Genomic DNA, 26235 nt, shown 5'->3' on the forward strand with positions numbered 1-26235 from the left:
GAATAGGTGGTAGATTTTAATGTAGCTAAATGAATAATCACTTCAAGTATGCGTCTAAATATACCAGCTTAATCTTTAAGCTGAAGAAGAGTAGATTTAAAAATGTATAATTATATATTGTCCATAAAAACCTACTTTAAATATAAAGGCACAGATAAATTAAAAATAGAGGGAAGAGAATGATATATCATGCTGATACTAATCAAAAGGAAGTTGCAAGTAGCTCCAATAACTTTACACAGCAAAAAACTTCAAAGCCGGGATAATTATCAGTGACAAAGTAGAAGGACACTACCTAACAATAAAGAAGTCAGCCCTCCAAGAAGACATCCTCAATCAAAATGATCAAGGTAAGGATTAACCTTTAATATGGTATAACAATCTTTAAAGTATACCTACAAACAGAGCATCAAAATACCTGAGCAAAACCCAGCAGAACTGCAAAGAGAAATTGACAAGTTCACTATTATAAGTGGATATTTCTGAGTCCTGAGAAAGTAGCAGGGAGGTAGGGATGGCATAGCAGAGAGATAAAACCTGAGAAATCTGAACATGAGGAAGGTCATGTAACACCAGGGAGGGAAAAGTCACGTAGCACTAGGATAAAGTAGCCAATAAAATTAAATATAATCATATATGCTTTTTTCTTCTGTTATCTGCTTGCAAGGGTATATAAGGTAAGGCCCCTTTGTTCTCAGGGCTCAGTCTTTGGACATAAGTCCTCTGAGTCTGTGCTGGCACAGTAAAGCATTGCTTCCTGCTATTTGACTCAGAGTCTCGTATCTCAGCTAGGAAACTCCTGCAACATTTCTTGGGGGCTCATTATCCAGGATTGTGGAGATGGTGAGTTATTACTTCTTGTGTCACCAGGGTGCAGCCCCCTGGACTGCCAGGAGGAGATCCCTGCAGGTATTAACAGACAGCTTGATCCTGAGGGGGATTCATCCTCCTGGTGAATCAGGGTGAGGGCCTTGGATGTACAATGGAACCCAGTGAGGTGCAGGAACCAGTGAGGGGAGGGGAATACCACTCATCAGATTGGTAAGAACTTGGGTTCAAATTCAGGCCTGTCCCAGGAGGCAGAAGGGGAGACTGATCACCTCCCTATGAGAAACCCTAGTAACTGCCTTTTTTGGAGTGAAACCGTGTTTCTCAGGTTCAGGGAACAGGGTGGAAGTGCTGTGGTATGTGAGAGTATATGAAAATGTGAGCTGAGACGCAGCCCAGCTGCAAAGTGAGTGACACTTTCCCCACTCTGTGTCTGTCTGGCAGTCTGGTAACAGGAGGAGATAGGTGGAAATTAGAGTAAAAACACTCCCTTGGAGTGTATCATTAATAACTTTAAAAAGGGATTTAATGGAGACTATGGAGTTAACTCAACTCCTAACAAGCTAAAGGTCCTTTGTGAGGTAGATTGGCCTGCTTTTGGTGTAGGATGGCCCCCCAGAAGGGTCACTAGATAAAAGTGTGGTTAATGAAGTTTATGGAGTAATTGTAAGAAAACCCCTAACACCCAGCAAAATGGGAAAAGCCAAGAGGCTAAAATTGGTCCTCAAAAACCAGACTTTGCTGTTTATTTAAATTCAGGTAGCAATTTATTGGGTGAGCTAAGGAAAAATCAAAGTCTTTCAGTCTTGATGGGTAGCTTAGGTGCTCCAGTTTGCACATCTTCACCCAAAATGGGCATCCTGAAGGAGGACTGAGGCTCAGCACTAACTGAGCTCTTACAAAAATTAACACATGAAGGATGGACTTGCACTGATACATAAGATCTGGTCAGACTTAAAAGAAAATGAATGTTGCAGAAGGGTTGTGAATGTAGACAGCGGGAAGTGGAGGAATTGAAACAAAATTGGGATGAGCTCTTCATGGATGAAGCAAAGAGAGAGCGAGAGAGAGAGAGGGGAGACAGAGAGAGAGAGAGAGAGAAAAGAGAGAGGGAAAAGAGAGAAAAAGTAAAATGTCATGAAATGTTTGGCGATAGAAAGGGATAAAAGGTTTACTATACTCCTTCAGTTGAGTTTTTATGTCTTAAAAATAAAAAGTAAACAAAAAAGTTAAGATTATTAAAATATGCCAGGAATACTGATATTGCTGGTACTTTTACTTCTAGGAAGCATAGACAGCGAGAACCTACCTAAAAGGGTGAGAAAAGGAGCAACTTTGACTGTTGCTTGTAAAAAACTGTTCTAAAAGGTTGGTGCAATAAGCTTGGTCTGTTATTGAGACAGTCATGAGATGCTTATGTTTCCCTTGCTATGGCTGGTCAGATTATACATCCATCTAATGGTGTGCTCACAGTGTGCGTGTATGTGTAAGCATTTTCAAAATGGTTCTTAAACTGCAGCTATAAGGTTGATATGATACTCGAGGTAACAAAAAATGAGGGTATTTGTTTTACAGATCTCTGTTATAAACTGCTTAGGCTTTTTACATATAAATATGTGAACATCTTGAGAACAGTTGTTATTATAGAGTCAATGTAAAAAGTTATTACTCTGTTCTACTGCTACTTTTTAAGAAAAACAGGTTTTCAACCTTATTTCAATCAGGTCTCACTAGGATGCAGGCATTCAGGGGTTAACACTATAGCTCAGGCAAGAGGGGGGAAAAAAAGAAAAGAGGGGCCACAGCCTGCAGTAGGAATCTTGGAATTTGAGTATTTAAAGAAATGACCTTCACATGTTTCATTCTGTCATAAATACAATCTGGAATTTAATTTTCTCTTATAATACATGGGTCTATTAACAAATGGGCTTTCTACAAATTGCTTTTATACAAAAATAATTTCAAGGTTGCTTTCTTTCTTACAAATGTAAGGCTCTAAGTTAAAAGATTTTATGAGTTATTCTCTGTTTTGTTTTTTTCTTTTTGTTTTCTTGCAGTGCTGGAGATTGAACCCAGGGCCTTGCACATGCTAGGCAAGTGCTCTAGCTCTGAGCTACATCCCCAGCCCAGTTATGAGTTATTCTCGACAAGCAACAAAAATATATAAAAAGTATTAAGGATATGGTTTTTAAAAAGTAAAAGGTAAAAAAATACTTTAAGATAAAAAAACATAAAGACAAGCTCCCCCAGGGGATACAAAATAAGTTGTCATAAAGGTACAGAGTAAGTTGTCATAAAAGATGGAGCTTATAGATGCTTATGTAAGTGATTAACTAAAATCCAGTTGCATAAAAGGTTTTGTAAGGTCAAAATTTAATGTACTGATGTTAAACTAAAACTTAACTCTCTAAGCTCATAACAGCAAGGCTACCTTTAAAATATTGTATTGTTCTTGATATCTTTTACAAAAAATTGTCTTAAAATGGTTTTTGTTTTGTAAAGATAACTGTCAGTAATTTTTGGTGCTACAGGTTAATCCACAAATTTGTCAAGACAAAAAGAGTTTATTAAAACAGAGAAACAAGAGGCAGCTGAGCACAGGGAATACGGCTGCACTGATGTGAGGGTTAGGACAAATTTACTTATGTAAAGCCAAAGTGCACCCTCAAGATAGGATAAAAAAAACTCAAAATGGAACACAACACTGGAAGTCAAGACCTCCAGTTTTTACTGGAATCAACAGAGTGGAGATGTTAGTCCTACTCCTTCCACATGTTGGATGGAGGGAATCTTTGCCCCGGGATGGCCAGATCGGGCTGTTATTTTAGGGCGGCTCCATGGGGTACAGGTTGGTGGGCTCCTGCTGTGTGTCATGAGCCATCTGTTAATGTCAACAATCTGGGATGTGATTCCTTATCAACATCTGAGTCATGATTCTTGGCCATTAGGTTTCCTAACTCCATACTACATACTAAGTATGTGCTCTCTGGTGATTTTTGTCGGGGTTTTAACTACTAAGGTAACTGAGTCATGTTCATTTAAGAGTGGTTTATGTTGGGGTAAACAATGAAGACAGCCATGTCAGGACTAGATCCCCTCCCTTTTGCTGATGGCTCACCTTCATCTCCCTGGATAGATGCCAAGGACAGTTGGACAGACAGTGACCTAACTACAACTTATCTTTCTTGGTTGCCCAGCATATCCCTTTGACCTTCCTGGTACTTTTCCACTAGCCCCCTACATCTAGCCCAAGCCTGTGTATGGCAATGGTCTCTAGCTCTCTTGCTGGGGTCTCACTCCACAGGGTTCCTGCCTAAACAATAAACCTTGTACTGGTCTCTCTGCCTCTTCCATGCCTCTTATTTTCTAATAGTTTATATAAAACTTTGTAGATGACCTCATGGTTAAACAACTGTTATCTTGTGTGATTCTAATACATTTGGCACCCTATATGTGTCTGTGACTGTGCTATTTGGGTTTACTAAAACGTTCTTTCCCCCTACAATTGATAAAAATCTAAGGTTTTACTTCAAGAACAACTAAACTAATATGTATATATAACCTCTATAGAGTTGTAATGCTGTTGCTGGTTCCTATATATTAAATATATTTATGTTTTTCAAGTATATCAAGCCTTCTAAAATACAAAATTTAGATAAACATGGTAACAAAAGTTAATGGTACTGATATACTGTTCTGTTAGTTGCTAAATTGTCCATCAGAATTTCAACCATGACTGTTAAGTTTTTGTCATTACAGTTCTGATCCTTCTGGGGAATTTACAATCAAGTCCATAAAAAAATGACTCTAATAACTACTTATGTGTCAACCAGGTTAGCTTTTTAGACATCTGCTTTTGTTAGATTTTGTTTTGCATTGTCCTTATCTAGCCTGCTGCCTAAGAGCCACCCCTTCTAAGCCTCTATGTTGCTTAAATTTGGCCAAAAGGGTCAAGTTGGCACTGAGTCTCACCTGATCTGTTCGTTATTTCCACCCACCCCCCAACATGCATGGGACCAAAACTAACCAAGCACACAAAATCCAGAAAAGAGCAACCAGTCAAGAACGATCTTCAGTCTGAGCCCATATCACCCTGAATGTGCCTATCTTGTCTGGTCTCAGAAGATAAGCAGGGTCAGGCCTGGTTAGTACTTGGATGGGAGACAAATCTTCAAAAGAGACTTCTCAGAGACAAGCAGTTTGGAGACAAAGGGGGGAATGCCATCAAAGTTCACATGGAGTCACTCATGCCAGACCTCTCAAAAGTAACCAAGGCCGAGAAGATTTAAGAAATGGTTTTTATACATGTGTGGCTATCTGGCATTAAAGGCCTTCCAGACACAAACTCATATTTTTAGACAGGGTCTTCTACTTAAATAGAGACAAAATAACTATTTTTACTGAATCTAAACATGCTCTTTGATACTTAAAGACAAAGGTTTTAACTTTTGTTTTTTGATTTCACAAACACAAATTCAATGGGAAGAAATCAAGCCCCAAAGAAAATATATCGTATAATTCCACTTACATAAAATCCAAAATCTTCTAAAACTAATTAAAACAGTTATGATAGAAGCTAACTTTGGATAAAAGGGAGTAGTGATTGGGAGGAAACAACAGGAGGATGTCTGACGGTATCAGTGATGGTGTAGTTTTGAACAAAGCCCTGAGGTTTGAACTCAGGGCTTTGTGCTTGCTAGACAGTTGCTCTACCACTTGAGCCACACCAGCCACAGCCCTTGGTTTTAACTTTTTTAAAACAACACGTTTTCTTGGACAAATATACTGATAATATATTGCTGCCATGGTAATTCTACTCAGTTAAAAAAATTGTCTAAAAAAATAATAAATAAAATGTCCACCCATTAAAACCCCATTGGAAGGGCCCTTTTGTTGTCATCTTGTCTACTACTCCCACCACAGTTAAAGCAGCAGATATTGCTCCTTGACTCCACTGCAGTTGAGTCAAGCCAGCTTCTCTTGAGTGAAAATGCATCCCTGATCCAGCTTCACCACAAAGGATCACCCTCCAGAACCCGAACATCCTCCCTCTGCAGGACTCCACTTCCCTGGAGACAACAGGGGACCAAGAATGTAGGGGCAATAGCCCTGCTCTAGTCACTCTGGAAGCTGACTAGTCTACACATAGCAGAAGCTTGAGGAGTCAACTTTCCAATGGGACAAACGGGTTGATTTTCACACCAGTTATCTCACTGTACTGCACTGTCATCTCTTGTCTGTATCTGTTGCTGTAGTTTTCACCCTGGTTGTTGCCATAAGCTTGGCAGAAACTGCCCCCACTGATTGGTCTTATGGTGAAAGGTTTTTCTTTGGTCCCTTCTCTTTTGAGCAGGATGCATAATTTTTATTGTTACTGATCTGGTTTAATAAAGGACAAAATACACAGCCCTCTTTCACAAGAGAAAAGCTTCCCTTAATTACACCTGTGACACCTGTGACTCTGTAAATTTTACTGTACTTAAGCTATCTGATTAAACACAGGGAAAAGTAATTAATATAAAAATAGATAAAAAGGGTCTTGACCCTGAGAGTCTGATGCACCTCAAATTAGTAGCTGTTACCCATGGGAGTTCCTCATACCAAGTTTTTCACTCCTTTTAGAAGGAAGAGTGAATTTTCCATCTTTATCAAAGCTAAAAACTTGTTCCTCTCACTGGCTGAGTCTATAGCCCAGACACTGAATGTCACTTCGTGCTATGTTTGTGAGGGAGCCAACATGGGAGACCACTGGGCTTAGGAAAAAGATGACAAATGGCCTCCTGATCGAATCATCCAGTACTATGGTCCTGCCACCTGGGCAGAAGATGGGTCCTGGGGCTATTGCACCCCTATATATATATATGCTTAACCACATCATCAGGCTGCAGGCTGTTGTTGAAATTATAACTAATGAAACTGCAAGAGCTCTCGATTTGCTGGCAAAACAAAGGACTAAGATGCCCAGTGCCAGCTATCAAAACCACTTGGCTTTAGACTATTTGCTTGCTTCTGAGGAAAAATAAGTTTATAAAAAATTTAACCTAAACAACTGCTACTGACAAATTAATGATAAAAAAGTTTATAAAAGGGATCACAGACAAAATAAAAAAACTTGTCCATGTCCCCGTACAGACTTGGAGAGGATGGAATTGCAATAATCTGTTTTAAGGATGGTTTTCTGCCTTAGATGGATTCCAAACCCTGATAGGGGTAATGGGCCTAATTCTAAAAACATGCTTAATACTGCTCTGCCTGGCTCCCCTGGTGCTGTGGCCTATCAAAACTATCATAAAGGCCATTATAAAAGAAAAACGGCCACACATGTAATAATGCTATAAAAATAAACTCCTAAATAAAGATAATGCTCTTTGACCCTAGGTGGGTCCAAGCATCAAAGGGGGGGAACAGAGGATCAGAAAAAAGCAGACTAGTCCTGAGTCCTGAGAAAGTAGCAGGGAGGTAGGGATGGCATAGCAGAGAGATAAAACCTGAGAAATCTGAACATGAGGAAAGTCACGTAGCACTAGGATAAAGTAACCAATAAAATTAAATATAACCATATATAGATTAGGCCTTGTTTTTTGCTTCTGTAACCTGCTTGCAAGGGTATATAAGGTGAGACCCCTTTGTTCTCAGGGCTCAGCCTTTGGACATGAGTCCGTGAGTCTGTGCTGGCACAATTGTTGCTTCCTGCTATTTGCCTCAGAGTCTCCTATCTCAGCTAGCAACTTCTTGCAATAATAAGATACACCTTTACAAATTAAAAGAATAATATTCACACAAAACACTCTCAGATAACAATGGGTTTAAATGAGTAATCAAAGAAAGAAATACTTGTGGAAAATTCCCAAATGTTTGAAAAGTAAACAACACACACACTTTTGAATAACCCATGAGTCAAAGAAGTCTCAAGAGAAATTTTTAAATATTTTGAGTAAGTGAAAATGAATATCCAACTTATCAAAATTTGTGGACGCAGCTAAGGTAGGACTTAGATGGAAATTCATAGCATGGTGTGCCTATATTAGAAAAGAAAGTTCTAAAACTCAGTAATTTAGCCTTTAAAAATTAAAGAAGAAAAAAATTAAACTTAAAGCAAGCAGAAAGAAAGTGTTGGTTGTTAAATTCTATCAGCAAATTGAACTTCTTGCCTTAATATATTCAGAAGGAGAATTGAAAGGGAGGAACTTTCTTTCTTTGGGATTCTGGGCCACTTCTGTCCACTCCTCATGGTAGGCTCACACTATCTGTGTTTGATGCTGTCCTGCTCCTTTGGAAGGAGGTACCATAATGATTTTCATGGGCTTTAGGCTGCCATGGCCCTTACTGTGCTAAAGCTGCCACTGAGGGAGTAATGAGTTGTTTATGATCTGGTTGCCAGTTCCTTGTTGTAAACATTTGGCTCCTGATAGAGAACCAAAGATCTATAATGGCAAACAAGGTGCCAACGTCCTAACTTAGCAAAACCAGTTGATTAACCAAAGGAACCAGAAGAAATCTCAACTAGTACTACTAATGGGGAGGTCATCAGCCTCTAAAGGTAAGCTCAGAAGGCCTGCACCATGAGTGGGAAGTCTAATAAGGTTCTCAAACTAGAAAGGAAGGGAGGCATGAGCTATAAAGGAAGGGTGGGCCTGCAGGATCCAGGGCAGCAAGGGTCCTGTCAACAAGGAAGGGCCTTCTGTTTTCCTTACCCTTGCCGGATCAAATCGTATGTGACAGTTGTAAAATCACTGGGATCTGGAGAAGCCACACAGGTATCCACAAAGAGCCTCAGGTTGGGATCAGAGCTCTGGAGGGTGGCCTGGAGGAAGACCTCTTTCTTCTGATTAGCATAGTGAGGCACCATGCCTCCTACATGCTGGGACTCAGGCATTTGGAGGAACAAAATGGACACATCATAGTCAGCACCCTCTGTCCGGGCATCAGACCCATGAAGGATTTCAGCTTTGGATGAGCCGTCCACTCTGCAGGTGAACTTCACCTGGGGCACTTTATGCCTCACGATGACTTGGCCAGGGTGGCCTCGCACTCGGCCTCTGATGGAGTTGGAGTAGCTGAGGGAGCCAAGGTGCTCCTGTGAGGATGAGAGGAGAGTTGGTGGACAGTGCTCTCAGTCCCCTGATAACACCTCCTCTCTTGAGTGGAGACCTGGCTTTCCTAGCTCCGCTTAGCACCAGCTTGTCAGTGTGCTGGAGGCCAGGTGTCTCTGGCTGACCTCTGTGATGCTTAATTCCATGAGGGGGTGACATCATGTGGGAGTGCATGTGAGGAGGCCTCAGTAGGTGGAGATCCTGCCTCCTTTCCTGCAAGGACCAAGCTGTGGAGCTATGAGCTAACTGCCTGGAGCTCCCTCTGTCTTGGATTTCTGCATGCATTCTATTCCCTCAGCTACCCCCAGGTCCTCACCCTGCCCTTGACTTGAGGCCTGAGGCTCGTTTCCCCCAGGGCTGGACCTTCTGACCTTGGCTACCAGCCTTGCTCCTTCGACTCCAGCATAACTTGCAGGAGCTGAGGGGGAGCTGATGGCCTAATGGGCAGGAGCCACTTATTACTACAACCTGCTTCCTGTGGTATGTTGGACACACAGAGGATCAGCCTGACCAGGGACATTTTCTGGATGAAACAACAGCTTATGTGGTCAGACCCTGAGACTTTCTGTCTCAACCCTTCAAGGACTGCTCTCTCAGCTGAGACCAGTGATTCTCAAACTTTTTCCATCATACCCCTTGAACACCTTTGTTGATGTTTTCTTTCCTAGTCATCTTGCTCTCTCTCCAGCCTCGACTATGAAATTTTAATACAACAAATATGCTGTTTCTGTACTATATAAGGATTGCAGTTTACCCATAAAGAGAGACTCGATTGCTTTTCCCCCCTAAGAACCAATAGCTCTCTCTCTCTCTCCTCACTCTTGAGGGTGATCTTGCCTTAGTGAGAACACACAGTTTAGAATGAAAGCCAAACTCCGTGGCCACATGGCCTCATCCTTCTCCTGGTCTGACTGGGGACTTCTGGCCTTAAGTCTCTTCCTTAGCTCTCCCACCTTCAGGCTTGAGGTGGCCTTGGCCCTATGCCAGTTGATGCCTTGTATGGAGCTCTCTTCCTCCCCTCTACTTGGCTGCCTGACCTTACAATTCAGGCTTGACTCCTTAAACCTCCCCCCACCACACACATTCTATTCAAAATGGCTTCCTTTCCATCACAAATCACTCTCTCCTACCCCATTCCTTGGTTTAGGATTTTCTTTACCCTCTTTCCTATAAAGGAGACCATCATCTGTGTTTTTGTTCAGTGCTTATCGACCTCTCTTTGAACATAGGTGCATGGAGCAGGGACTTAGGATCTTGTCACTCACTTATTTGACTCCTTCCTATAACAATGATTTTCCTCAGGGTGCTCCTGATTAACTGTTATGACCTCTGACCTCAGCATTGTGAATGGCATATGGGTCTTTTTGACTGGGCTGGCTAAGGTCAGAGAAGACATTTGCTGGGTTCTCCCTATGGCCTACAGTGTCCAGAGGCTTCTCTCCTCCAAGACACAGGGGGACTTCTAGCATGGCCTCTGGGACAGAAATCTCTGAGGCACAATGTGGTAGTTTTAGAGCAAAAAAGAATAGGAACAACCATGGTCTGCCCAAACAATTACCAGACAAAAAACAAAGCACGTAGTTAGAGTGGACCATCACGTGGAGCACATTTGAATGAATATGACCCCTAACAGTGTCAAGTAGGCTTTCGTGGGTATCTAAACAGGGATGCAGAAGAGTCACACCTTGAAACATGTCACATTGTTAAATATGCTGGGCAAAAGAATGTCATGGTTATATTCTTCCTTCTCTTTGATGTTCTTGTACTTAATTTTAGTGCAGTTGTTTTGTGAAATAAGCAGGTGGTGAGGAAAAACTAAATAGACACATATATTACATTACTCATAAATGTCCTAAAGGTTTGCTTTTCAGACTGTGGTTAGAAACACAACAATCAGACAGACAGACATACCCAGAGATTGCACATGGTAGGTGTGCCCTAATGCTCAGTCAAGAAGCATATTGTAGCCAGGCATGGTGGCACATGCTTGTAATCCCAACACTAAGGAGGCAGAGGCAGGAGGATAGTGATTTCAAGGCTAGCCTTGGTAACATAGTGGGTTCCAGGCTAGTCTAGGCTATGAAACCTGCCTTTAAAAATTGACAAAGGAAAACAAAAACAAAATGAAGCATGTTGTGAGAATTTGTTAAAGCACATCCCATGTTCAACTTGTGTCCTAAAGTCCCTGAAGGAAGTTTCCAGACATATTAAGAAGCTGTTCTTGGTTTCACCAAATTCAGAAATGAAGTCAAAGCTTGTGTCCTTCCTCTGTCCCTATACAGGTGTTTAGCAGACGGTTGACTTTTTCAAGCCTCTCCTGTCAGCCTCCATCCACAGAAGGGTACTACTGCTTTGTCAGTTTCTCACCTGCTGGACAGTGCCACAGTGGCCATAGGGAATGTTGAAGATCAGGTAGCGCCCAGTGACTTGGGGGCGACACATCTTATCATTTAAGTGAATGTCCCAGGAGGAGTAGCCCAGTCTCCGGAGATAGCCTCGGTCAATGACAGCTTGGAAGAGGTGAGGCAAGCAGGAGAGCTGGGCTGCAGAAGGGGAGGAAGGGAGAGCTTCACAAAGAGAAGCTGGTGCACTGGACGTGTAGGTCAGGGTGGGGGTACGTTCACTATCTAAAGCACCACAGGAAGTGCTCTGGACTGAGGCTGCCTCAGCTCTCTTCAATCTACACCCTTGACATGACTTCCTTTGACTTTATTCTCCAAAAAGGCTTTGAAGTCTCAGACTACATCCATAGGGAACCTGACTCATGGCACATGTCCCATGGGCCGTGAGCCAGAGGTTTGCCCAGGGATTTAAATGGACAACAGCTCATTCCCATGTTGAGAACACCAGTGCTTGAACACAGTCAGCTGGAAAAAGTGGAAACAAAGTGGGAGGGAGCCTGGGTGAAAAGGGTCTTCTTTCCTAACCCCCAAACCCCACAAGTGAATGGGAACACAAGAGCTCTCAGTGGGACCTATTTTTGGTTCTCCACTCATCTGCTCTTAGCTCCCGCTTTGATGAGCCTCAGACCCCAGAAGGGAACATGACTTTACCATTGTCCTTGGGTACAACAGAGTCAGCTGGACCTGTGGAGGGAGTGAGATGATGAAAAACACATGTCAGTGTTTCATGAAGAGGATGATGTAGCTAGCCCTAGACAAGGTATCAGCCCTGCAGTACAGTGGTCTGAGGCTATTCCAGGGCATGCAAAGGAAAGGAGGGCGCTGGGCCTTCTGGTGGAGCATGTGTCAAATAGTGTTGTGAATATTGATGCCATCAACACAGAGATTTTTGGAGCAAGAGAGTAGTAAACCAGCGCTTCAAAGGTTATAAACACCATCACGTGTCTGCCATCTTGGCTGGTGTGGCTTTCCAAGCACACTTGGGACCTCTAGCTGGAGAAAAATGGACTTTGTGGCTATCAAGGGCTTCTCCAGCTCAAAGTCAAGACAGAACAGTGTCCCAGGGCCAAGGCTCAGCCCATGAAGTGCTGATCACTTCATAGTCCAAAGAGATAACCTCTTTGGACACTCAGGACCCTAAACCACTGGTCCTTCAGACACAGAACTAGATGAAAGAAAGTCCCGTTGGCATGGAGTCCAAGAATGGAAAATGGACTGTCATGAGAATGGGTCCTCTGACATGGCAGGAACTGCAAACAGACAGAACAGAGGAGGCGCTGGGGAGAAGCCTCGGGACATCCCCAGGGACCTGGAACCGTGTGCGGGGGAACCTGGTACCTGCGCAGATCACGCCCGCATCCTCCTCGTGGTGGGGGCGACAGTTGTGTCGCGCCCAGCCCGCATGAGCGCAGCGCTCCAGCGCGTCTTCCGCGCCGGTGCAGCGCACGTCGTCCAGCAGGATGGGCCCTGAGCCTGGGCCGAAGCGACTGCGACCCGGGGCGCCCAGCGCGCGGCCGCAGCCCAGCAGGCGACACACGACGCGGGCGTTCCTGATGTTCCAGAGGTCGTCGCACACCGTGCCCCAAGCGCCCTGGTGCCGCACCTCCAGCCGGCCCTCGCAGCGGCTCCTCCCGCCCACCAGGCGCAGCGGCGGGTCTGCGGGGCAAGAGCAGTCGTCAGAAGTCCACAGTCACCATGGACATCATCACCATCTCAGGGTGTCACTTGCCATTTGTAATAGGAAGACTAAGACTGGAATGAGTTTCATTCCCAGTTTTACTGTTCTCTCTCTCTCTTTCTCTCCCCCTTCCTCTTTCCCCCTCCCCTCTCTCTCTCCTGCTCTAAGTGACTCATCAAAATATGTCTTATGAAATTACTTTTTACTCTTGATGAATAAGAGGAATATTTTAACTATAAAAGCCATCAGATAACCTGTCTGTTCCACTCCACACCATGCACTCAAGATACATGAAAACCTAAGTCCACAGAAAGATGAGGGCAGGCAGGATTCCCCACAAGAGCCCCAAGCTGGAAACAACTCAAAGGCCCATCCACACAGTGGATAAATTATGGTATATGCACACAGTGGAATATGGCTAAGCAATAAAAGGAGCATAGTCACTAATTCATGGGAGCACATGGACAAGTCTCAAAAGTTACTTAAGTAAAAGAAGTCAGATACAAAGGGTATGTATTATTTAATTTCATTTTTCTGGAATTCTAGAAAAAGCACATCTAAACTATAGGGGAGGATGAGAGAATTACTGCAAGGGGGCATGGGGGAACTTTCTTGGGTGATGGGAAGGGCTTGCATTTTGAGAGGTTGTGGTTACCGAGTTGCATACATTAGACCAAACTCATAGATATATGCAATCTCTTGCATATAATTAATGCTTCATGAGAGCCAGTTTTGAAAGTAAAGACAGTAAGAAGTAAAACCCATACAGTCATGTGTTTCTTAACAACGGGGATACCTCCTGAGAAATGTGTCACTAGACAGTTTCATTGTGCCACATTGTAGCGTGTGCTACAAAGGAGATGGCTGCAGTTTAGTGAGCAACATAATCGTAGGGTACCACTGCCTGTGGTTGAGCAAACCATCTTTATGGCACGTGTGATTGTGTTGTGTTGACAGTGCCAATCCCACAGACATGTGTAAAATGATTTTTCTTCATATTAGTTGGTCTGTAGTGAGTGTACCTTTCAGTTTCCTGCACTGTTTGGCACATGAAAGAGGCTTAGGGAATGTTAATAAACTCACTGGCATTGGCTTCTCTGATTTGCAGCCTGCTGGTCTAGGATGACTACTATCTCTTGGCCTTAACTGGGCTGCAATATTGGAAGCAAGGTAACTGTGCTTGCATGAACTATGAACATGGGGGGAAAGTGTAACTCAGTAGTAGAGGTCTTGCTGACATGCATGAAGCCTTGGGTTCAATCCTCAGCACTGGGAAAAAAATGTGATATTTACAAGGCCCTGGGTTTGATGCCCAGCACTGCCAAAAAGGAATAAGAAAAAGGAGGAGGAAGAAAAAGAAAAGGAAGAGAAGAAGAAAAAGCATGAACTCTGAATACAGGTAAATGGCTTCTGAGTGACATGTTGGGATGTAAATTTTGGGTGATTTCCAGCCCACAGACTGTGTTTCTCTTCACCTATATACTTATAAGCCCATAATTTTTTTCTGTAAGGAATAGGAAATTTAAATGAAAATGACATCTCATCTCAATAATATTTATTAATAGATCATTTCAGTAATTAGAAACAAACAAAAATTACCAGGCAAAGGGACCATTTCTTCATCAACTGAAATTGTAACTGTAAGAAAAATAATAAAAGCTTTAAAATGAATACCCTCAAAGTCATGTATTTCTGTTCAAAGATGAAGAACCAAATATTTAGACACCAATGATTTTTTTTTTAAGTTTTTACTTTGGTTTGAGTGCAGAAATACTACCCATTAAGTTTTATTTTCTTGGCATCAAAATGTAACAAGTGGTGTTATATCCTATTTATTCTACAGAAATAAAAGAATTTGTTAAGTAGTTGTAATAGAAGTTTCATAAATATATTGTTTTGAGAGAAAGAATAAAACATGATCAGATTTTATAAGAAATATTTTATAGGACTGAAAATGAATTGAAGAAAAGTGAAGTCAGACTTCTCAGACATATTTTTAGAAGAGAGGCATAATAATTCTACATTACACTATGTAGAGGGAAGCCAGGTAGGAAAATTAGCAAGACTTCATGATAAAAATATGGTGGTATAAATGATAGAACTAAGCTTTAATCTAGCAACAGCATGTGATCATTACCAGGTAATGGTGTCACTTTTGTCCAATTTGGATCTGTGGCTGCCAAAAAAAAAATAGTGAAAAAAAACCATTAAAATTTGGCTTCACTGAAATTTTACACTGTAGACTAAAAGCTTGTGAGAACAAGTCTCTTTCATAAGAGCTATGCATTTATTTCGTCGATAAGCACTTGCAGGCATGAAATGGTGCATGACAAATTGGCATTTTCCAAGATGATCAAGATTTAAACAGCTGCAGTGCATCAGGTAATTGACATCTCTAATCTTTACAAAGCCTAATCCAGGTAAATATTGTCACTATGTTACAGGTGAAGAAATGGAGACTCAGACGGATTGTATGGCATGCCAACCAGGTCATCCACACTTCACTCAAAACACATATTCTTTTAATTTCTCTGCTTTCAGGAGCATAAAATGTGAGAGTTGCATATATCCTGGGCTCAGGGTGGTGAAGCAGAGATGAGGAAAGAAGGTAAGGGTTTATGGCCACCACACCTGTCTTCACACTTCAAGAAGCACTTTCTGCAAAAACAGGAAGTGATTTGGGCTGTTATGCTTTTATAAAGGAAGTAAAACATATGAGTGCCACCTAATCTGTGTAAAAAGTACCCAGTGACGATCAACAAGGTCTACAAAGAAAAGTTCGCCTTGTGTGATGTTAAGATCAAGTAAGAATTACAAATAAATGAATCTTCTGGCAAAAAATGGATTCATGGTGGAAGGCAGAGAGAAGGAAGAAAGTGAGGAAATGAGGGATGGAGGTAGGGAGAGAAAAAAATGGAGAGAGGGAAAGAGGGAGCAAAGGAAGAAAAGAAGGATGTAGGTGAAAAGAGATGACTAAACTTTGGTTTCATTGAGTTTTACCCTAGTACATTTAGAAAAAGAAAGAAAAGAAGTGAAGTAGAAGAAAGCAGAGCCTTGTTATTGAAGACTTCACTGTTAAAGGGACTGGGAGGAATTACACCAGTGGATTCACCAGCAAAGCCTGAGAGCTAAAAGGATCTTGGATGGGAATTGCTATACCCGGTTTTGTGTTTCCCTAGCTCTGTGACCATAGGCAAATGTCTTTCTTTTCTGGGCCTCATTTCCCCCCAGACAAGGGTGGTTCAGGTCTTTAATCTTCCATTGGGACCCATGACCAGCAGCACTGGCGTCACCTGTGAGCCCGTTATAAATGGTGAGTTCAGGCTCCACCCAGAGCCAGTGCATCCATATTTGACATGTTCTCCAGGAACATGTGCGTTCATGAGCATGTTAATACTTGAGAATCTCTGGCCTAGATCATCTCTTTGTTCTCCTGTAGGGACTACATTTGAGGTTCCTTTATCCTGTTCATCCTGTCCCCAGCATCTGCCTTCACTGTGTTCAGTTTCATAATTAGTGGTGGGGGAGTGGCCTGAAATCCTCTGGGGAAGTTGGCTGGCTTCTTCTGACCTTTCCTGGGAAAACAGGAAGTTTTCTTTTGGGCCTGTTAATTCTTGTTAGGCTGGGGGCACTCAGAAAATAGCTCCAGGGACTGTAAAGACCAGAGGGTGTACCTGGTGAAGAAGGTGCTTCATCTGAAGTGGGTGTTGTATCTGCAAATGGAGAAGAATGATTTGGTTGGAGCAACAGTGTAGTGGAAAACAAGAGCAAACAAGTAGAGTAACATGGTACAGTAGTTCTCTCCTCTGTGTGTGTGTGTGTGTGTGTGTGTGTCCTGGTGTGCTGCCTGGGTCAAAGCATGACCTGAGACAACACACATAGCCAAGCAGGTGAGGTGTGGATCCCCAGCCCTGCCCTCCCTCAGAAGACATATCTGATCAAGACCAGGGCAACTGGCAGAAGGCACCTATATTGAGGGGCCACTCCTCAACAGAGGAGTATGGCTGAGTGAAGGGAATGTGAGCTTCATCTCTGTGAAAAGAATGCTGGGCTTTCTGAATCCATTCGGGCTTATACCATAGACAAAGTATACAGAACTTGGGTTTATTCTCCAAATACAAAGATGAAAAGTTGATCATATTTTACTTAACAAACACAGGCAGAAAACATTACCAGAGGGACTGTCCTCTTCTGCTGAGGTTGAAGATGCATCTGTGTATAAATGAGAGAATAGCATACTTAAAAATGAGTAGAAGAGTTGGAGGTATCTGCAAATGTGTAGCTCAGTGGTAGACTGCTTGCCTAGCATGTGCAAGGCCCTGGGTTTGATCCCCAGCATCACAAAAAGAAATGAGTAGAATGATACTGGGCACGTCTGCTCATTGATCTTTACTTTGTGGCCAATATGATCATTTAAATAGGCTCATTTTCTAAATATAACATGACAAACAGAAGCTCATTTCATTAGTTTAAACAGCGCACAAGGAGAGACTTTACCAGTTGGAGAGGTTGCTTCTTCTGAGGTTGAAGAAATGTCTGTGCACAAAGAAAAGAAGAGACTTAAATACCAGTGGAGGACACAACCATATTTCTATTTTTACCAATGCTATACTGGGGACAAAGTATGAAACAGCCAACTTCCATAAATGAAATTCCAAGATGCACTTAAGAAATTAGCAAACTGAGTTGTACCTGATGTGGAGGTCACAGCAGCTGAGAGTGAAGCTGCAGATGAACAAAAAAGAGAAGGCAGCCATTACAGTTATGTCAGACATGCATCTTCTAAAAGATACAGGAGGTGTTTTGTTGGTGCCATAGATCAGCACAACTAGACAGGCTTGTCTTCTTGCTTTCCAGACACTAGTGTGGCAGGCTGCTTCCAGGTTCTCAAGCCATTCCCCCCTATCTCCTTGGGTCTCCATTCCTGTGACCCATCCTTTCCTTCTTCACATGGAGGTGGAGATTACCTGTTTCTCAACCATATGGAACTAATATAAGAAAAGTTCTGTGTAGGGACTAGTTTTTCCCAGTGTTCTTTCTCTTTTCAAATGTGTGGGAGGCAGTGACTCAGGAAAGAGTCAACTCTATGGTTGGAACTTTCTCTAGATGGGCTCAGGGTGGGGAGGGAGGGCAGGTCCATTTGTCTTTTATACTAAGTGTTCCTCCAAACCCTCACTGATACTTTATCAGTAATAAAAGCCATATTTTGGTGCTGAGAGTGATATTCTATCTCTCATTTGCTATAGCACCTAGAGTGGGGGGAATACTCTCTATTGCACCTTTTCCCCACACCAAAAAAACACCTTCACATTCTATTTGCAAAATTTGATCCTAAAGTCATGTTAGGAACATCAGATAATTCCACTGGCAACACTCAAAATCTATTACACAAGAAGTGAGTTTCTTGTTATCTTAGTTAACTCTGCATCCTCATTGCCTTGGTGCAGATCTGGCACATGGTCATCCTCACTGAATGATGGTGAAAGGATTACTGAAAGCTATGGCTTGATGTTTCCCTATTTTGAGAGCACCACTCAGTGACTGATCTCCAGGAGAAACTCCCTCCACATTTGAGTAAAGAATTGTGTTAGAACCCCAGTTGATTAAGTGTATGTTTTCATAGACTTGGCTTAACCAGGCTGAACAAATGTTTCCTCTGGGCTATACATTTTGCTGGACCACCCAGAAGTCCTTCACACCAGGGGATCAAGAGATTGGCCTATATGAGTCAGACCAATACAAACACATCTTAAAAACTCAAAAAATTTACTAAATAATCAGAGAATTTGTCCAAGACATAAATGGTTAATTAATGAATTCACTGAAAATTAGTAAAATGGAACCCAAAAGAACATTTAAATTACCCGTTGAAGTGGTTACAGTAACATCCAAAGATTCTAGAAATAAGAAGAGGCAGTTGGTCAAAACCTACCAAATGCCTTTATCATTACTTTGCTTTCTTCTCTCTGACCCTAAAGCACAGAAACCTGGCTTTCCTTTATAAAACTGATACATTTTGATTGCCCATTCCTCTATACCAGCCAGTGGGCTGGTGCTGGAGTGAAACAGTCAACAAAACTGCCTATGGTTCCTGTCCTCACAAAGACCACCATGTGGGAAAGACAGGCCAAATAAAATGTTCAATGAGTAAATGTACAGCTCAGTGGTGACAAGCTCTAAGAAGGAGAGACTCGTGATGGTATGAGAACCTTGGACTGGTGATCTGACTTGGCCAAAGACGTATCCTCTTTATGCCTGGCACAAGGTCTGGCCTGGACTAGGTGCTCCGCTGAAAGACAATGACAATCTGATACTATACCACCTCTAGGCTTGTCCTCCTTTGGGCCCCAGGGGCATGAAGACTACCCTGCTGTTGTACATATTCAGAGTACAACATTACCAGGTGCATTACCAGGTGAAGGAGTTACTTCTTCTGAAGTAGAAGTTAGGCCTGAAAATGAAATACAAGCAGGAATGCTAGTCAATTGATCAGAATGCTTCTATTCATTTTCTTGTAACACTCAATTTTACCTTTGCTATGTTCTCATAGACCAGTCTATGTTTTGGAAAAATTCTAATATGAAGACTAGTTATTTCCTGTCTTTCCAAAAAGAGTTTAATTATCAAAATTATAAAACACACTCACTGTGATATTATAAATGAAATCTTTCACGAAACAAAGCCTGCTTCCTGTTCTTTTAAACAAAAGGTTCTGATCATTTTTTAACCTTCACCATTGAGATTCATTAGGAAGAATATCATTGTTTATGTTGGAATATGATATAGCGGTATCTCAAAGGACAGGGAGGTAAGTGGGCATTTTCGTTACATATTGTTATTTGGAAAGTCTGGTGACCCTGAATCATGTTTTTCTGAGCCTTTGTGGCTATCAGAGCATCTGCTAGCATTTTCTACTATTGCTGATATGGCTCCACTATCAGATGTATCTTGTTCTGCCCCTTGCACACCATTTCCAACCTATATTATCCCCTAAAATACAGTCAGTAGGGAGGTCAAACAAGCAATGCTACATGTGTGTACAAAGTAAGAAGGGCAATCTCTGAGAGCCTCTCTGGAATGCCTCCATGTATATTTAAACACTTGAACATGAATATTGGTGGTCTCAACTTGACTTCAGAGATCCCTCCTTTGACTATTTTTGGAATCTATTTTCCACAGGACTAATTCAGGCAAATGACTCCCAAATAAGAATGTAGCTTGTACTATCTTGGTAGAATTCAGCACAGAAATATCCCTGAGATAGGTAGTAAGAGGACAAATGAACAGAAAATTTCTTACCAGTTGTAAGAATGAAATCTGTGGCTAAAATTGAGGTAGGAGCTGTCAAAACAAGCGAAGTTAAGAAAATTATAATTAAACACCATCCTTGTCAATTAAGTTCATTGGTAAATAACTTTTTAAAAACATGACCCTATTTTAAAATGTGCTCTAATACATTTAATTATGCTTTGTTCTTGTTTGATTGTTCTAGTCTCTATTAAGTAAAAGGAAATGAATAATAAGGGATGTGACTGGAATCCAAAAGTCCTGGCTGGGTTTTAGTCACTAGTCTTTGTGTAATGGAGCATGTGACCTTAAGCAAGTCCTTTTGTGTCTTTGAGCGTTAGCTGCTGCACTGAAGGGCTACTCCATGGACCAGCAATCAGAGTCTAGTTGTTAGAAATTCAGACTGTTGGGATGCAATGAACCAGATCTGTATTTTAACAAGATCTCCAAGTGAGTTGAGTGCATGTTAAACTCTGAGAAACAGGCAAATGGAGATGCCTACAGGCCTGGATAAAAATGGCATGGGCCAGGAGGAAATGGAAAAGCCCATATAAAGCCCCTCCCTGCTCAGCCCCAGCCAACTGCTGGGATGATAGAATTTGTGCTACTGCTGACCATTTTCAGATTTTTCAATCAAAGCAGGAAATTTTGAGCAAAGGATGTATCTCAATGGCAGAACACATGCCTAGGATCCACGAAGTCTTGGGTTTGATCCCCACAACACACATACACACACACATGCATACACAAGCTGGAAATCTGGATTCTTCCGGCTTTAAAAGTGGGGTTAAAGATAACTTAAACATGCATAGGTCAGATTGGGTTGTCTGAATCTAAACTCATTGGCGGGTCAAAACTGGCCCTGGGCTGCCCATTTGTGTGTGACTTCTGGCCTGAGCAATCTCTAAGGTTTCTTACAACTCTTGGAAAAATGTCACACTGGTATGGTGCCATATCTAACTTGTCCTTGCTTAGAAGACTTGGGAGGCAATTCTCACAGATCCAACCACAAGAAAAGAAGCACATTTCATTGTCTGATTTTCGTTACAGGTTGGTCTCCACTAAGGTTGGCAGAGGGCTGGTGTTTTGGAAATATGGACCACAGAACACTTTCATAACTGCTTAGAGTTGAGAAAGGTTGAGTTGAGCTGCCTTCCATCGAAGTGGGATTTCTCCAGTTTATGTAGCTGTATGGTGATCAACTTGAACCCTAAGATACCCCCAAGTGTCCAGAAGAAGGAAGTTTACAAAGGGACACACAGGCTGCTTATACAGAGCCAACCAGGTATCTGTGGGCAGCGGCTCACACATCCTTAAGGAGTGTGATTGTGAAGCTCTCAGCAGTGTCCTACACAAGTGTCAGCTACTTGGTCCCTTGAACATAGCTTTGAGGTGACTGTCTTTATTCTTCTGCTATCCAGATGAAGAAATGGCAGCTTTGTGAGATAAGGGGATTATGGACCATAATCCAGGTGGCTACTGCTGGAGTCAGAACTTAATCCCAGGTTCTCTGGTTCTGAATCCTGCTGAATCTTGAATCCACTCAAAAGGTGATCAAAGAAGTTTGAACAAAGTTGGCTTAAACCAAATTTGGAAAAGATCGCTTACTGCAGGACTTGCCAGAGATTTTCATGTGCTAACAGACTGTGAATCTTCAAGATAGGGATATGGTTGTCCTCAATTTATCTAGCCATGCAAATCCTTATCACTGGATTAGTTTCCTGCGCTGTGAAACACACTTGGGAGATGTCGTACTCCTTTATTTCTGAGACTGTAGATTAGAGTTTTGATTGAGATGTCTGAAGTCCTGTAATGATTGAAAATAAAAACAACAAAAAAAGCTGACTGAAAATCCCACGTGTGGACACTGGTAAGAATGTGAGTCACTCAAACTTGATTCAGAGACCAGCTATTGCACCGAAGAAGGAGGAACGAAGTGGATATGCTGTATCCCTCCTACAGAAGGCGTGTCATCTGTTCAATTTACTGCATCACTCAATGGATAGAGAAACACCTCACAATGGTATTTAGTTTCATAGGAGGTATAAACTACAAGTATAATCACATGAAAGGCTGTCTCTATGTATCTAATTTATAAAAAGCAAGAAGGAAAATAAAAATTACCTGGTGAAGTAGTCACTTCCGTAGCTGATCCTGAAATTATAAAACAAACAGGAACTGAGAAGATACTTTTTTGTTTAAAAATTTGATACCTCACCTACATTTAAATTAGATAAAACAACTTCTGAAATGCAAAACTAACAAGAAGAAAGGTTTCTAAGCTGAGACTAAAATGGAGACAGGGTGCATGAAGACAGACAGTGAAAAACTTTCACTGGTGTGGGAACAATGTAACTTCCCTGGAAGGATCAGAAAGGCTATTTCATTAATGCAATAAAAGAGAAGAATTTTCTAGAGTGGCAGCATACCAGAACCCTTTCTCATTTGACCTTAGATTTCTATCACTGATTTCTCATTTTTACCAAACTAAGTTTCTAACACATTACCAAGTTGTCTGGACAGTAAAGGAAAGTGGTTCCTTAATATAATAAAACATTATGACCCTCAAGCATTAAGACCCCCGATTCAGAATTTATTTACATCATTTCATGGTCTCTCACAGCTGAACTGCAAAGGTGACTCCAACCTCCTACTGAATGCAGGAGCCTATGCTGTTGTGTTCAGTGCTGCTCACCAGTACCTACACTTGTGCTTGACACACAGAAAGTTCGTATGTTAACATATGTTAAATAAACAGATGAATATGCTGGGCACTGGATATTTTCATTTCCTCTGATTTCCTTTTTCTATTCCACTTTTTTGGAAAAAGAAAGGAGAGACAGGTAATGCACAAACTGTGCTGAATTAAATATAAAGGAAAAAAAGAAGAAAAAAATCTCAAATCAGAGGCCAAAAGGAAATAGTGTGGAAATAGGTGAGAGGAATTCCCAAGAGCAACACTACAAAGTCAGCTTTAAAGCTCAAAAAAAAGCAATTTAAAGACAAAATCTAGGAAATTGCATTACCCCAGTAAGTGGTGGACAGATGGTCTCTGGTCAGTCCTTAAAGACAGCAGAGCCTGAGGGCTCTATGGTGAACTCATGGACGTTGGGTCAAGAAGGAGGTGATCAGCACATAAAGGGAGGCTAAGAATGGTAGGCCTCCTGGAACCGAGGTCAGGGAAGGCTGTGAGGTTATTGTACTGTACTTATTAAATATCTGATGCTCCCATGAGTCTCAAGATCTTGAGATCCCAATGGGACCCAAACTTCCCTCATGTCAATTTCCATGTCCTTCGCCTCTGGAGAAAGCTGGGAGTGAGTACCTGAGCAGATGACCCCAGCATCTTCATGGTGGCCACAGTTGTGGACAGACAGGCCCCGGTGGCAGCACTGGCCTAGCGAGGTCTCGTTGCCCCGGCACTGCACATCGTCCAGGAAGATGCTCCCCATGCCTTCCCCAAAGTGGCTGCTCCCTAGTGCACCAGTGCCTTCCCCGCAGCCCAGCTGCTGGCACACCACGTGCGCAGCCTTGATGCTCCAGAGGTCATCACACACGGTGCCCCATGTGCCATTGTGGTGGACTTCAACACGCCCTTCACACCGGTTCCTCCCATCCACCAACCGGACAATTGGCAGGTCTGGGGAATACTCAGAGGTTAGTGGCAGGCAACTTATATTGGATTTTTTTTAGTTCTTAATATAATGCACCCAGAATTCCAGAGCCATAGGGTCTTGCTTCCTGCTTCTATGCCTCACAGAACTAAGTCAAATGAGTGCTTATGAATGCAATGACTGGTTTCTTCCAGGCTGTTTTTGATTTCTGATATTTCATTCCCATCTTAGGATTGGAAATTTGGTAAAGATAAATGTTTATTTTGGAGCCAAGCAATCAAACTGATAAGAAACAGCACTGGCATAGACCAAACTCAAGTTTTCATTATTTCCTTTAGGCCAAGCTTGACAGTTGACCAAGTTCAAAGTCAAAAACACCTTAGAAGACCCAGAGAGTAGAGAAGTAGCAGTGAGCCCTACTCATAGCCTCCATTTCTGTTTTAGCTCTATTTTCCCAGTCCCAAGGAAGTGTGGATCTAGGTAGGCTCTGGCATCACCAGCTATAACCTCAGGGTGTTAATCCAGTAAGCTTCAAGAGAAACAAGGGGAGGCTTACCAACTGTGGGAGCTGTTTCTGCTGGGGAAACTTCAACAGCTGAAAGAGAAAACCCCAGACATGCTGGTTACTGGAGGTGAACACTGAAAAGATGCCACAAGGTGAGTGGGTGCTGAGTCCTGATCTGAGAGGTCTGGCAGGTCAGTCCGCACAATGTGGTCATAGCAGGCCAGCATGTTCAGAGATCCAGCCATCTAGATAGTGTGTCTGAGCTGCCTTCCCCTGCCTGGCAAGACTCCAACTTACTGGCACTCAGTGTAAGTGTGTTTCCAAATCTTACAAGGTATTGTCTTGGGCATTACTCAGGGAATTAAGGCTACAAAATAGGACAATGAACATTGGATGCCATTTTAACTCAGGGTTATCCCTAGACACCATGAAACAAACAGTAAATCTTCAGATTAAACGAAACAAACTGACAGAGGGGAGTAGAAAAGTCCTTTCCTCATCTTCACCCCATCTTGGAATTTCATCTCTGCCCCTCCCTCTGAGGAGGTAGAGGTGGTGCTGGGCAGTGGAGCAGTTGTTTGGAAATAATTAGTAACAAAAGGTAATAAAACAGGGGTTTGACATTTTTGTTGAACTTTTTTGAATGGTTGCCTAAAATTACTCCTTGTGGTAAGAGAGTCTCAGTCAATCAGCAATCAGGAGATTATTCATATGATATAGCTTTCTTTGGAAATATATTCATGAGAAATTTATGAGGTTGACATATATAGGAAAACCATTCTAGAAGTTAGCATCTGTTCTAGGTATAATTTTTTTTCTCTTAAGGTCAGGAACAAGCTGAGATGTTGGGCAGGAGACCTTCCTTTCCTGACACTAGAGTGACCAATGCATGGGGGCTCCTGGGATGTGGGAGTTTCAATGCTAAAGCCAGGACAGCTCCAGGCAAAGCAAGACAAGTTGTTCACCCCATGGACCCCATGCCATTCAGAGTTGGCCTGCCTGGTAGGCACGGCTGTGCTGTTTGGAAGGGAAACACAGAATTGACAGAGTTCAGTTACCTGAGCAGACGACTCCAGCATCCTCACGGTGTCCACAGTTATGCACAGACAAGCCAAGGTGGTGGCACTGCCCCAAGTTGGTCTCATTGCCCATACACCTCACATCATCTAAAAAGATGGGGCCCGAGCCATCGCCGAACAGACTTCCCCGGGGGGCTGCCAGGGCTGTCCCACAGCCCAGCTGCTGGCACACCACCTGGGCAGCAGGCAGGTCCCAGAGGTTGTCGCATACTGATCCCCAGGTGCCGTTGTGGTGGATCTCCACGCGGCCCTCGCACTGGCTTCTCCCATTGGCCAGCCTCACCACTGGCAGATCTGCAGGAGCCAAGACACAAGTCAGCGTGAGAAGGCTCCTTCAGGGCTCAAAGGAGACAGTGCTTCTAGCTGGAGAATTCTTCCAGGCATGCAGTCTGCTGTTGGGATAGCAGACTCCAGTCCAGATAGGGCTATGCTAATGTGGGAGCCTTGTGTATGTAGAGAACAGTACGACTGTTTTTGAACCTGAAATTTGGTGCAGCCCTTACAAGGGTCTCTGCGCTGGGCAGTTTCATTGTGGGAATGCAGACCAGTGCAGGCTTTGTGAACGACACTGAAAAATAACATTCTGCTTTTACTCTGTTTGAAGTATTATTTTTCATGTCGTTTTTCTAAAAATTCAAAACAACACAGCCAAATGTTTGGAGTTTGGACTCTGCATTTCTAACCCAGGTCTGTTGAAGAACGTGTTGAGATCCTCAGAACAAAATGATCTTTGGTTCATTCCTATTTGG

At 42.5% G+C, this 26235-nt stretch overlaps 1 protein-coding gene across 1 annotated transcript in view; it reads right to left on the reverse strand.

Annotated features, from left to right (window-relative positions):
- LOC109691646 (scavenger receptor cysteine-rich domain-containing protein DMBT1) overlaps positions 1-26235 on the reverse strand; it is a 68832-nt gene that overhangs the window by 778 nt on the left and 41819 nt on the right. The window contains exons 21-26 of the mRNA XM_074077988.1: positions 25466-25780; positions 23614-23928; positions 22413-22442; positions 12662-12979; positions 11289-11464; positions 8523-8905 (exon numbers count right to left, since the gene is read on the reverse strand). Coding sequence (XP_073934089.1) covers positions 8523-8905; positions 11289-11464; positions 12662-12979; positions 22413-22442; positions 23614-23928; positions 25466-25780 — 1537 coding nt within the window. The remainder of the gene's footprint in view (positions 1-8522; positions 8906-11288; positions 11465-12661; positions 12980-22412; positions 22443-23613; positions 23929-25465; positions 25781-26235) is intronic.

Source organism: Castor canadensis, chromosome 7 (assembly GCF_047511655.1).
Source record: "Castor canadensis chromosome 7, mCasCan1.hap1v2, whole genome shotgun sequence".
NCBI lineage: Eukaryota > Metazoa > Chordata > Mammalia > Rodentia > Castoridae > Castor > Castor canadensis.